Consider the following 12,762-nt stretch of genomic DNA (forward strand, 5'->3'; position numbering starts at 1 on the left):
GATCTGTTTGGAATCCAGTAATCTTTTGGAAGAGATTGTTTTTTCAAGAAAGTAAAATTATTCCATTGCTCTTTCATTCTTTCCATGCTAACAAACTCCAAAGAGTATTTGGATTACAAAAAATCAAACCCAATCACTCTGGAGAATAAATTATTAGACTCATTTTTGTAGCAGTTGGTTTACTATGATTTGGCAAGGCAAATCCAAAAAGGAAAATGATTCTGAAGTTCCCTGAGTATGTTTTTCTTGTAAGTAGTCTGTAAGTAGTGATGGAGAATGATTATTTAGAGAGATTATCTTCTGAATTTGTGGTTGAAACAGTGTTGAGGGAGATGTCAAGAGGATTCCCACCCTCCTCTTCAAACAAAACCAAAACGTTTCCACTGTCTTTAAGGAACGACCTTGGAACATGATACCTGTGACCACACAATATCAAAACAAAAAAACATTACTAATAACATCTGAACTGAACCATTTGTTCTTTCCATTCTATACTTTCACATGAGCAATAAATTACACTTATGGGGCATGGATGGTTGATAACTTACAGTGTTTGTGAAGGCTGGTCTTTGGAATCATGGAAGGAGATCCAATAGCGACCAATGCTTTCTCCATTCACCCAAGCCTCCCCTTTTCCCATCGTCTCAAGGTTCAAGGTTAAAGGGTCATTCCCATCGGGTGAATCAAACACACTCTACATAGAAATAATTCATACATTAACAACATTTTGCATTGACTTCTCTTTCTCAGAATTAATTATGATAAGCTTTTCCACTGAATCAGAATCAATTCTAAAATAATTTACAAATATGCACTGGCTCTCTTTGCAACTTGCTATTAATTTACTTAAAATGCAATACTTAATTGATTCCTTGACTAAGTTGTTGCACCATTACCTTGTACCAAATTAGCCTCTGATTGGTAATGTTCCCTAATTGAGACCATTGGGTTGAACTGCTATTTGCTTCTTGATATATATCTAGTTGCTCTCCGACTAGTCCAACCTGTAACATACAAGAGACAAGGATCCTGAGGAAAATATTGTCTTATTGTTAGGGTAAAAGTGATTCTGGGATAAGTTACTTCTAGTAGCTATTGTGAAGAGAGAATTGATTTTGTAAAGTTTGAACTTGAAATTAGGCTGATTGCAATAGCTCAAACTAAAGAAGGTTTAAAAACAAAAATGAAGAGAAAACCTGATATCCCCAAGTAGAATTAGTCAAGTCATAGGACTCTTCCCTGCACTGAATTTCCACTGTGGTTAAACCAGCAAATCTTCTTTCTAGAAACGCACCTGAATCCTTTTGATTAACACAATGTCATACAATTGTTAGAAACTTCTTTTCAATTTTTTCTTTTACTTAATTGTAAAATCAAGGTAATTTGTTCAAAAAAAATTAAGTATCATTGTCACCCATTACTGTAGTATAAAACATAATCAATACTTGAGATACATTGATACATTACCGGGAGTCCAACCATAACGCTGAGTATAGAGATATTGGTTGTCCCTTCATTGAGTGTAACTGGGACCTGTAAGGTGAATGACTTCACATCATGACTTCCATGTGCCCCTCCTAGTAGATTTAATGAACATATAAGGTCACTTTCTTCAGAACTTCAAATTTCTTGGTTAATCTTTACATTAACCAACTTGATTTGGATGAAGGATAATTGATGAGATGGGATGTAACAGAAAAAACAAACTTACATTTGGAAAAGTAATGTCAATATAGTGGATGATTGATGTATAATACACTTAGAGAAAGTAGTGTTTGTCTAGTTAATCTTGCAGAACTCACAACAAACACTACTGGATTCAACCTTCAAAAAGATTAATCCTTTTGAAATGATTCAGTACTTACCTATGTATGTGCCATCCGCAAAAGCATGGACAACATGAGCAGCAGACTGAACATGAAGTACTGATTCAGTGCAAGGTAAATCATGTTCAAACCTGTTCACAAAATTATTTAGTTCCAAGCTTATGACCACTAGTAATATGAACAAAAAATAGATCATAAGGAATGTGTAATAAGCCAATTAAGTGGATTTATAACTAACCTAATAGTATACCAAAGGTAATCCGTTTTGTCTTTGGTTAAGTTCATATGCTCAAGTAATGAGTTTGATATTAACAATGTTTCATCAAAGTTAGGAATCTCATCTAGAAATTGCTCCCATTCGTCAGCTGAGCTGAAAGCTTGTACTGGATTTATGACTCTTCTATTGTTCTTTGTATTTACCTATGCATAAATGAATGTTAAGAAAATCATTTAGACAATCACTAGATTTGGTATAATATAGTTAAATAAGCATGTAATTTCTAACTTACAGTTGCTGTATTGAAGGTCACATTTTGGCAATCTGGTAAGATACTTATTGACTTTGGTGGCAATTGGTATGATCTGTTGCGAAATTGGACAGTAAACACATTCACATTATCATCGTTTACAAGAAAAGCAGCACATTCTCCTCCTCCTTCTTCTTCAAAAACATAACCCTGATTGAATTGTAACCGAAATCAACTGAATATTTGGAATTCAATCAGTGAAAACAATCCTGACTGGGCCTAGGGAATGATATAGACAAACTCACCTCCTGAAATGGACCTAAAGAGAAATTCCTCTGCATTCCTTGCAACAAAGTGGCAGAACAAGACTTGATTGCAGAATGAAGCTCCTTAAGATGTCCCCACTTGGGTTGCCTTAACAAACCTAATGAAAAGAAAAGAAAAGAAATTCATTAGAAGCACATGTTCATCAAGTGAATTCATGGTAGGAGAATGTGTTTCTACTCATACCATATTCATCTAGTGGAGCTTGGTCATAATAGGATGTTATAACATAAGCAGAACTTGTCCTCCCAAAGTTAGTTCCACCATGATACTAAATTTGCAAATAATGTTATTTAGAGGGTATACATTATAGTGCTATGAGAGAGGAAAATCTCATAAAATCAAGAAGGGGAAAAACAGATGACACAAGATATGTAAATTTTAGCTCAATCTTAGTGCATGTTTGGATACAGTGTAGAAAACCACGATGAAACCAAAATCATGGTGAATAGTAGCAAAAGCTAAGGGAAGTAGTTTATGTCCACCATGATTTTGACTTACCGTAGTTTTCTACTATCCAAACATGTAATTGGTGCTAGCTTTCAGACTAAGTAGATTAGTTCTAGCAACAGAAGACAGAGAGGAAGGAACCTCATTAAATTGAATTAGATGAATATATCTACCATATAATAGTTGACGTAGCTTCCATTTTTTCTTGCAATAAAAAGAGTGACATGGAATGCAATGTCTTCAGCAGACCTTATATATGGCTCACCACCGTATACTTGATAGCTGCAAGAGGGGGGGGGGGGGGGCAAACAAAAATATAAGAAAACAAAGCTGACATAGGCTTCCATTGTATTGTTTTTAAGTAATGAATTCATAATAGCAATGAATTGTTTGAAACAAGCATGCAATATTTGCATCTGACTAATTAGAAAATGTGGAGAATTGAGAAAACAATGTACAAAGAAGTCCAATTCTCTGTCCACAATGCTGGCTTATCAGGGGAGTTTGGTCCTGTAAAAGTTTCTCCACATTTCATTCCATTGCATGTATTGATCTGCATAAAAAATAAAACTCAAAAAATTTTGGTCGACAACTTATAGCTACAAGAGTTTATTCATTAGCTAATCTTCTGATAAGTTTATAAAATAAGCTCATAGTCAATAGAGTTAGACCATAAACTATTTTTATAAACTCTTTCAAATGTTTTCATAAGCGATCGTTCAACGAGTTAAGCTCAGATTAGTGAGTATATGGACTGACCACTGGATCAGGAGCATCAGTTTGCTTGCACATAACCCATGGCACTCCAGTCTGCAGACCCACCGCCATTTTGGCAGCCCAGTCAACATACTGTGATCCTTCTTCTCCAAATGATTTTTGAATATTTTGATATTCATTCTCAATCTATGTAGATACAGACATTTTTAACTGTCACTAGGATTTAATGGAAAAAAAAAAGTTTTCATTGAACTAAATTAATGGTTGAATGTCACTCATTTAGCAGGAACCATACCTGTGACAATATAATTGGACCTCCTTGAGAAGCATATAAACCCTCTGATTTCATCATGCTCACTATTTTCGCAGTAAACTTTTGCATGTAGAGCTGAACAGTGAAATATTATTCTCATAAGGCTAGTAATGCACAAAATGTTTGTTTAGATATCAGTTGATTGCAATGTAAATGGACAAGTACCTTGAATGGTTCGTTGTTCGTTCGGTAGACAATACCAGGGACATCATGTAACCAAAATGGGAATCCCCTATAAGTCGAGAAAAAATAAGTTGATTCAAATATACTATTGAAAAATGGTGAGCATGATCTATTGATACTCTAGATTCTCACAAAAGCTAGAAAAAATTAAGAGAGAAATGGAAGGGAAATTAGTACCTAGTACCTACCCATATGTCCATTCACTTTCGATATAAGGTCCTATCCTGAGACATACATACAAGCCCTGAGCTTGAATTTCCTTGATGAATTTCACCAAGTCATATCTACCGCTGAAATCATACTGTTGTGTGTATTTACTTTGTAAACATGACTTTGGATATGCATACATTGGAATTGGAAGAATGTTGTTTACATTAAGAATGAGTATGAGTGAAATGTATACCTGTCCGGGTTGGGGCTCATGTAGACTCCAAAACACATATGTCTGAATCACGTTTAGTCCTCCTTCTTTTGCTTTCTCTATCAATGCTGGCCACATCTGCAACATAAGTTAGGGAAGAGGCATTGTTATTTATACACACATGCATGATGCATATAATGTTGGTTGAATTAATTAATACCTGAGGAGTGCTGCGAGGATAGTGAATTGAACCAGAGAAGAGGATTTTCCTCTGGTTTTCAATGAGAAGAGATCTTCCATCGTATGTGACCCCTGCTGCTTCCATTGATAATGTCAAAGACACCACCACAAGCAGCAGCATCACCACCAAAACCAGCCACTTTCCCATCTCAGAGAACTTTACTATCTGAGCTTAATTTACTTTTTTTTGCAGCTCTCTTTCTCTTTCTTTCTGAGTGTATGAGGCATATAGTAATATAGTAATCTAGATACTTTACAAGTTTATAAGACAGAGATTAAAAATATTTTATAGCAGTGGCATTGAGAAAGTGAGACTTTAGGGACATGTGACCCTCCCTGCAAGACCACTACCAGAACTATTGTGAGGCAGAGGACAGCTAGAAGTGGGAGTGGCGCCAAAAATTTGTACTCTTATCAGTGGGGGTACAGCACTTGCCAATAAAAGAATGACACCATGGAAAGCTGAAACAAATCCTGCTGTCTATATTCGTTTAAGACCACTTACAATGGTTGTTGAAAAATTGTGTTGAGGATTGTTTAGATGTTGTAGTGGTTGTTGAAGAATGTTGAGGGTGATGTGGAGGAGAGAGGGAGGGGAGAAATGTTGAGGAAGCTCAACAAAGTTGAGAGACCAGCCGGACGCCACGTGGCGCGCTCCGACTGGCCACCGACAGGCGCGTGGCATGCACGGACAGACAAGGCGCGTGACGCGCCTGGGGGAAGAGAGTGAAACTGACGGTGAAAGCAGGGGCTGCCACGTGTCTTAATTTGATTGGGTCGCCGAATTTCTTTTACCCTTATCTTTTGAACTCAATTATTTCATCAAAAAAAAAATTTATACTAAAATTCATGATTTTTTTTTCTCTATAAATAGAGACTTGGTTCGTTTAATTTGGACACAAAAAAAACCAAATTTTTCACCATCTTATTATCTCTCTCACCATCTTATTATCTTTCTATTAGCCTTTGTTTTGAAATGGATCCCAACAATCACCATTACAACTCTCAGAATTCTTCTAACTACCCAAATAACTACCAAAATCCCAACAATTATCCAGAGTGTTGAATTGGAGAGAGAAGATGATGTGGAGTGTTGGGAAGAGAAAAAGTGGTGTTGAGAGGGGGTAAACTAAACAAACCATTGTAAATGGTCTAAGGAGCAGGGTTATGGTGGTCATTCCAGGAAGTCACTAATGACATGCTTGTCATTTCTCGTACCCTCGGCGTACATCATGTTCCTCAACAGCGAGCACCACAACATCCTCATTTCCACCGTCGCCGACGCAGATCAGTTGATTTATATGCTTCTTGCCCAGATCTGGGTGCTGGGTTTTGGTGGGATAGAGGTGCTTTGAGACAAGGTTGACGAAGGCCCCCTGTTCTGTTACTACAACGGTGGTGTGACAATGTGGGTCGACATTGGCCTTGACGGAGGAGAGAGTGGTTGCCTTTGTTGGGGTTGGATATTTGGATGATGAGGATCGATGATTGGGTGGTGATTTGTTTGTTCAAGCGAAGATATGGTGGCTCCGATGGTGAACAGTCAAGTTTTGATTATCCTTGTCTGGGTTTCCTTATCAGCTTCCATCACTTTCAAAGATTGGAACTTTTCAAAAACTTCTATCTGGATATTGTTAAATTCACTTGAACTTGCCCAGTTGATAATATCTGATGTTATCTAACAATTGCACATCAATTTGTTGTCTTACAGTTGTTGACAAATTCATCGAGATTTCATTATTCTTTTAAAATTGTACCAAATAGTTTTCATTCACTCTTGATTGCTTGAGCACTAAAACACACTGGTTCTGGTTCTGGTTCTTGTGAATTTAAATTGGTTCAACTTTTTTTTTTTTAGATTTCAACTCAAGCAATGGGAAATTTCACGAGAAAGAAGATCCCAAAAACATCATCTGCTATTGTTTTTAGTACTGAATTGCACTATAGATCTGAGCTCAAGGAGAGAAAATTAAGAAAATCAAAAAATCCATTTAACAAGATAAACCGGTTTCCAATTCCCCACCCTGACTGGTGGTGTGATCTGATTGGTCCTAACATGTATGGCATGGGTGCAAGACCTACCCACTATTGCACCTTATACTTCACCTCATCAAATTTTGTAGTGCTATTTTTGGGATAGCAAAGCACAACTATTTTGGACCAAGGAATTGCTCACAAGAAGAAACCTCATGTGACCCCTTGTGTATCCAATTAAGTGGGCTCATGATTAGAATTTTGTTTTGTTTGGTGAGCAAAAACACAAAAAAACTGGGACTTTTGTCCATTGTACTCAACATATAGCCCATATCAAAATCGATGTGATTATTCGGACCAGGCCCCGTTAATTATTAAATGTATATTTAGAAACTTGGTAAATTTTTTACCAAAAAGAAGAGAAACTAGGTAAATTCAGTTCTAGGAGAGTAGTTCTCAGAAAAGAAAAGAAAAAAACTACTACAATTAGCTTCTATGATAGAAAAATGATTCTGAAAATTCAAAAAGTTAATTCAAACATATACAAGATGATCAATAAGAACGTGTAGTGGTAGGATGAGAACACATGTTCAATACCTGAAAGAGAAATTTGTTGAAGGGGCAGCTACAATTTCTCAAATAGATAATGACATCCAGTCAAAGGAAAAAAAAACATTATACAAGATGCTAATCCAAGTTGAAAGCAGGGTCGGCCAAAGGGTAAAGTCACCCAAGCAAGGCTTTAGGCCTCAAAAATAATTTTTTTTACTTAGTAAAAAAGGCCCCAATATTTTTTTACTAAGCAAAACAGGCCTCCAAAAATAAAGTTTATTTTAGGTTTCATTTAGGTAATAATGTCTCACTTTAAAATTTGTTTTAAACCTCAATTAATGTTGGGCCGGCCTTGGTTGAAAGTTTGCTAAAGCTGATTGGTTTATAGTAAACATGCAGTAATTAAATTAATAAATTGGGTCCCTTAGTGCACAAGGATGAGAGACAAGCAGTAAGGTGAGGTCAAAAATGGCAACTACTGCTACTGTGTGAGAGATGAAGAAACTTCCCAGAAGGTGTCAAACTAATTTACTATAGAGAATAAATGTTCATATCTCTTGGACTTCTAGCTATATCCAACTTGCTAAACTAGGTTCACGAGTGACAATGATGTTCCTCTACCATGTTCACTAAACTATGTTTTTTTAAAATAAATATCTCATAACCAAGTATGATGTTAGATTGTTAATCTAGCAGTATCTACTGTCATCAGTAAACTATACTCCGTAAAAGTGATTATATAAGTTTAAGCTTCAGCAAAATCATTCATTAATTGGAATTGCATAGTTTTGCAGACAAGATAAGTCTTGCTTTCAAAGCAAATGGGGAAAGTGGGAAAAAAGTCCCTTTCGACCCCTGAATAAGAGCCGGCTGCGATCATGTACAGAGCAACCTTGGTGCTCAAGTTTTGAAAGTAGACGCCATTTTATAATTAATTAATTAATAATTTCTACTAAGGGACTGAACATAAAATTCAAAGACCAATAGATCATGGGGAGAATCTTTTACAAATCATCCATAAGCTGACAAACTAGCACAAGCGTTTCATTGTTTAAATTTATTAATTATTCGTACCTTTTAGTGTGGTTTGTCAGATAAATTCTCATATACATCAAGTGGTTCATAGTCACTCACAATCAACCTACACTAAAACACAGGGTTGTGATTTAAGTTTGAATGAATGTTTATTCATGTTTTAATTTAAAATTAAGTTTTATTAAGTGAAATAGAGTGAAGAGAAGGAAAAAAAAAGGAAATAAGGGATTTATAATTAAGATTATCTTAAGAGATATGAGTATATGACAATGTCAAGTAAACTATTGAGTTAATTTCACTCTTTATATATTTTCAAAGAGATATGAGTATATGAAGAGAGATAGACACTTGAGAGATAGACACAAAATTAAAAAAAAAATTAATAGATCGAATTTACACTTGAAATGATCCTAATCAAAAAGTAAAAATGTGATAAATAATATAATTGAAAGAGATGAAAAATAGATATAAAACAAAAGTATAAATGAAGTGAAAATGTGAATGAATAATAGCGGTTACTCCAGGTTTTTTTTTAGGGAAGGAGGATAAAACATACTACAGGTTAGAAGGGGGGGGGGGGGGGGGGGGGGTTAATGGAAGAAAAAATAGAAGTCAAAGGAGTTTCAAAGGGGAATGGATCTATCCGAGCTGGCCAAATTGAAAATGGATAATAAAGACAAGAAAAGGAAAACCAAAAAGGTTAATAATTTGTGGTCAATTCTAAAGCAATGAAACACTAATATGATATTCCTTTAATAGAAAAAAAGGAAGGAATTATCGAGTGGTCTTAGATAAAGCCTTTGCGAGGTAGCATCGAGGTACCTTCCCCATTAGACCAACGTCCTTGTCCACGTACGCCTAGGTCACGCACCACATCACATTGGATCGAGCAGATTCAGTGTATGTTTGATTTTAAGATTTTTTACATAAACCAACCCAAGAATATATAACTTTCTCATATTAATATACACTACTATTTGTTTAGATACAACACAAATAAAATAAGAACAATTTCAGCAACACTAGATTTGAGATGTCTTTTCTTTAACATAACCCTTTGAGCTTCTTCCGCAGTTTGTTGGTTGATTGTAGATTTTGTATATGTTTTTGTAAGAACATTCTTTGTCAAATTTGTTGCTCTCAAATCCAGTTTGTCTCACTTCTCGCCATTCATGTTGAAGTGTTTTCTTTTAGCGGGTCGTGTAATTTGTTAGATATTTTATGAATTAGCATAAATTAATTAATCAGAATGTGTGATGTTAAAATTATTAATATATTAATTAATGAAAATTAATATTAGTTATATCGCCTGGGCCACATATGGTAAACCGTTATAAACTAGAAAGTAGATGTTTGAACTCTAAGTTGAATGTTCAATTTTTGAGAGGCCGGTAGATTATTCTTGCATTTTATTATAATTTGAAGAGAATAGCTAACAACACTCATTCATTCCCACATTATTTTATCAATAATTTCTCATTGATTAGTTAAAATTCATGAGTGTTCAGCTAATTAAATTGAAAGTGATACTTATATTTTTGTGAATCTCATGTGAATTTTAAGACATCAATGACAAAGTGTTGGTGACCCTTTTTGAGTTTGAATACCTATGTTTTTGAGTCACTATTTAAGATCGACACAGTTGGACCATCGACGTTTTCAGTTGAATTTAAGATTAACTGTTTCATGGTAAGTTTGACCAGTTTGACAATATGTCTGGTCCAACATGAAAACTGATCTGGTCATAGTCCTGGTCAATGGCTTATCGGTCGGATATCTATTAGTCATGTCTGAGTTTAATAACTATGATTAATTTTATGATCTCTATTAATTACTAGTATTAGTGTTATAACCTTTTATTGCTTATATAATTAAGTAATTAAGGCTTAATAATAACAATATGCTCGCTTGAAATGTAGCGTTGATTGATTTGTGTTTGTTTGGTTCAGATGTTGTTAATAGAGCTATACACTGCATTTTTCTCTTTCATCTTATATTTACTTTTAATTTTCTGAACTTATTTTTTCTACTATCACATCTCTTCATTTATACCATTTAAAAATTGTTCTTGCATGGACTTAACACTTTCATGTCTAAGGTTTAGAACTGTAAAGAATATACAAATAAGAATGAATGAAACTCGTCTCATTGAATTGAAGTTTAACCTTTCACAATAAGGCTTGTCCAACTCGTAAGGGTCTCGTTTAAGTCCTAAGAGATGAACCCGCCTAAGACACTAACCCTTTCTACGTAGGTCGAGCCGCCCGATTTTCCAAAAATATATTGTCAATCGATCAAATGATTGTAGCTTTATATTGAACGGTCAAGCTGAGGCACATGTGGCAAGGTAGAACTGGACAGAGCAAGAAATGTTGGAGGCTGCAGAGCACTACAAACATGAACCATAATCCTGTTGCGTCGACCGATAACGACAGAGCCGCTACCATATAACAGTTCACTTCCCCAAACCCGGTTTAAAACATGACGCAAGCCGTGACAGAATCACCTTCTCGTGTCCCCGACCATCCACTCCTGTTCCGCCACGTGTCCATCTCGAACTTCGAGGGTTCTCAAACCCACGTGTCAATTACACTTTTTCTCACCCTATAAAACACCACGCGCTCCCTCTCTCAAAAGTTCGAACTTTCAAGCCGCCACCAAAAACCAGAGTCATCACAAGGAAGAAGAAGAAGAAGAAGAAGAAAACTCAAACCCACACGAATGCAAGGTGCATTGGAATTACCACCTGGTTTCAGATTCCACCCCACTGACGATGAACTTGTCAAACACTACTTGTGTGCCAAGTGTGCTTCTCAACCCATCAATGTTCCCATTATCAAAGAACTCGACCTCTACAAGTTTGATCCATGGCAGCTTCCAGGTAATTTTCCCTCCCCTTCAAACAAATTCATTCATTTTCATTTTCAACCAATAAACAAAAACAGAGTAAAAACAGAGTAAAAACAGAGCAATTTCTCATTACCATTGTTACTTTGTATACAGATATGGCTCTTTACGGTGAGAAGGAATGGTACTTTTTCACTCCCAGGGACCGGAAGTACCCCAACGGTTCACGGCCGAACCGGGCTGCTGGAACCGGGTACTGGAAGGCGACCGGAGCGGATAAGCCGATCGGAAAACCGAAGACTCTGGGGATCAAGAAGGCGCTGGTTTTCTATGCAGGGAAAGCACCTAAAGGTGTGAAGACTAATTGGATCATGCATGAGTATCGTCTTGCCAATGTTGATCGATCTGCCACCAAGAAAAACAACAACAATTTAAGGGTATGTCTCTGAATCTCACCAAGTTCTTAAAAAATGGTCAAAATTTGATGTTTTTTGTTTTCAATGGTTGACATGGTTTGATTGATTTTGATGATTGCAGCTTGATGATTGGGTGTTGTGTCGAATTTACAACAAGAAAGGGAAGATTGAGAAATATGAGAGTGTGGTTGGGGTGATGGATCATTTTTCTGAGGAGAATCATGAGATGAAGCCTGAGATTAAGATGTATGGCCATGATGATTTCAGGAATGAGCACCAGCTGTATACGGATACATCAGATTCGGTTCCAAGGTTGCACACGGATTCCAGCTGCACGGAGGAGCACGTGCTGTCGCCGGAGGTCACGTGCAGCAAGGAGGTGCAGAGTGAGATCAAGTGGAATGAGCTTGACCCAGTTGCAGCCTCCTTTGATTTTGATATGAATTTAATAATGGATAACACCAACAATCACAACATGAACATGAACATGAACATGTCAGCAGTGGTGGATGACCCTTTTGCCCCTCAGGTTCAGTACCAGATGAACCAGCTCTCTTCACATTTTGATTCATATTCTTTTTGGAACACTTAGAGGATGAAATTATGAAAGTGACCCACAAGTTTCCATTCACACCAACCTAACTACTGTTACTGCAAGTGGACTAATGGAAGTGATGCCTCACACAATGGTGGGGATTGTTGAAGTTGGCTGTTATTTGATTGATTCAGGGAAATTGAGATCTTTTGAAACTAGAACAATAAGCAGTTAATTTGATCTCAAATGGGGTGAAGAATTGAAGATCCAAATAGTCATTTTAGGATATTGTAGAAGATTCTTGTTTCAATGGTATTGTGTTAGGATTTTTTTATATGGTTATGAAACAATATGTATAATATATCTTTTTTTAGTTATATTTCAGAATGATTCAGTTTAAAAGTTATGTTCGCAGAAATATAGTAGTGGTAAGGCTAAACTTGTTGATATAAGGAAATTAAGTGGTCAGATCAGGCTATGTCTGCTTTAAACTAGACTTTTCAAAAGTCTAAAAAATACCAA

General features: G+C 36.1%; 2 protein-coding genes across 5 annotated transcripts; one reads left to right on the top strand and one right to left on the bottom strand.

Moving 5' to 3' along the window:
- Positions 1-35: 35 nt before the first annotated feature.
- LOC130713889 (beta-galactosidase 6-like) lies at positions 36-5,147 on the bottom strand. Of its 4 annotated transcripts, XM_057563709.1 has the most exons (18): positions 4,862-5,147; positions 4,684-4,779; positions 4,469-4,581; positions 4,263-4,329; positions 4,080-4,172; positions 3,827-3,970; positions 3,526-3,620; positions 3,241-3,349; positions 2,804-2,888; positions 2,599-2,717; positions 2,336-2,503; positions 2,065-2,246; positions 1,866-1,957; positions 1,468-1,577; positions 1,197-1,301; positions 897-1,004; positions 549-694; positions 36-416 (listed from the first exon to the last, which is right to left on the bottom strand). In XM_057563709.1, exons 1-18 carry the CDS (start codon positions 5,027-5,029, stop codon positions 281-283), a joined length of 2,136 nt encoding a protein of 711 aa, XP_057419692.1. In that variant the 5' UTR covers positions 5,030-5,147; the 3' UTR covers positions 36-280. The 4 variants fall into 4 exon arrangements, with proteins under 4 accessions (XP_057419692.1, XP_057419693.1, XP_057419695.1 ...); XM_057563710.1 differs by lacking the exon at positions 4,862-5,147 and having other exon boundaries at positions 4,469-4,570; positions 4,684-4,782; XM_057563712.1 differs by lacking the exon at positions 4,862-5,147 and having other exon boundaries at positions 4,458-4,570; positions 4,684-4,782.
- A 5,915-nt stretch (positions 5,148-11,062) lies between these two features.
- Positions 11,063-12,642, top strand: LOC130711681 (protein ATAF2-like). The gene is made up of 3 exons (XM_057561394.1): positions 11,063-11,323; positions 11,446-11,726; positions 11,827-12,642. The coding sequence occupies exons 1-3, from the start codon at positions 11,164-11,166 to the stop codon at positions 12,295-12,297; spliced, it is 912 nt and encodes a 303-aa protein (XP_057417377.1). The 5' UTR covers positions 11,063-11,163; the 3' UTR covers positions 12,298-12,642.
- Positions 12,643-12,762: the final 120 nt, after the last annotated feature.

Source organism: Lotus japonicus, chromosome 4, assembly GCF_012489685.1.
Source record: "Lotus japonicus ecotype B-129 chromosome 4, LjGifu_v1.2".
In the NCBI taxonomy this organism is placed as follows: Eukaryota; Viridiplantae; Streptophyta; class Magnoliopsida; order Fabales; family Fabaceae; genus Lotus; species Lotus japonicus.

Bases quoted from the DNA above. Each gene is read 5' to 3' on its own strand.
- LOC130713889 (XM_057563709.1), bottom strand. From the start codon at position 5,029: ATGGGAAAGTGGCTGGTTTTGGTGGTGATGCTGCTGCTTGTGGTGGTG. The intron at 4,173-4,262 runs GTACTTGTCCAT...TTCACTGTTCAG, and splicing joins CGAACAACGAACCATTCAAG to CTCTACATGCAAAAGTTTAC. The intron at 2,247-2,335 runs GTAAGTTAGAAA...ATTTATGCATAG, and splicing joins TGACCTTCAATACAGCAACT to GTAAATACAAAGAACAATAG.
- LOC130711681 (XM_057561394.1), top strand. From the start codon at position 11,164: ATGCAAGGTGCATTGGAATTACCACCTGGTTTCAGATTCCACCCCACT. The intron at 11,324-11,445 runs GTAATTTTCCCT...CTTTGTATACAG, and splicing joins TGATCCATGGCAGCTTCCAG to ATATGGCTCTTTACGGTGAG. The intron at 11,727-11,826 runs GTATGTCTCTGA...TGATGATTGCAG, and splicing joins AAAACAACAACAATTTAAGG to CTTGATGATTGGGTGTTGTG.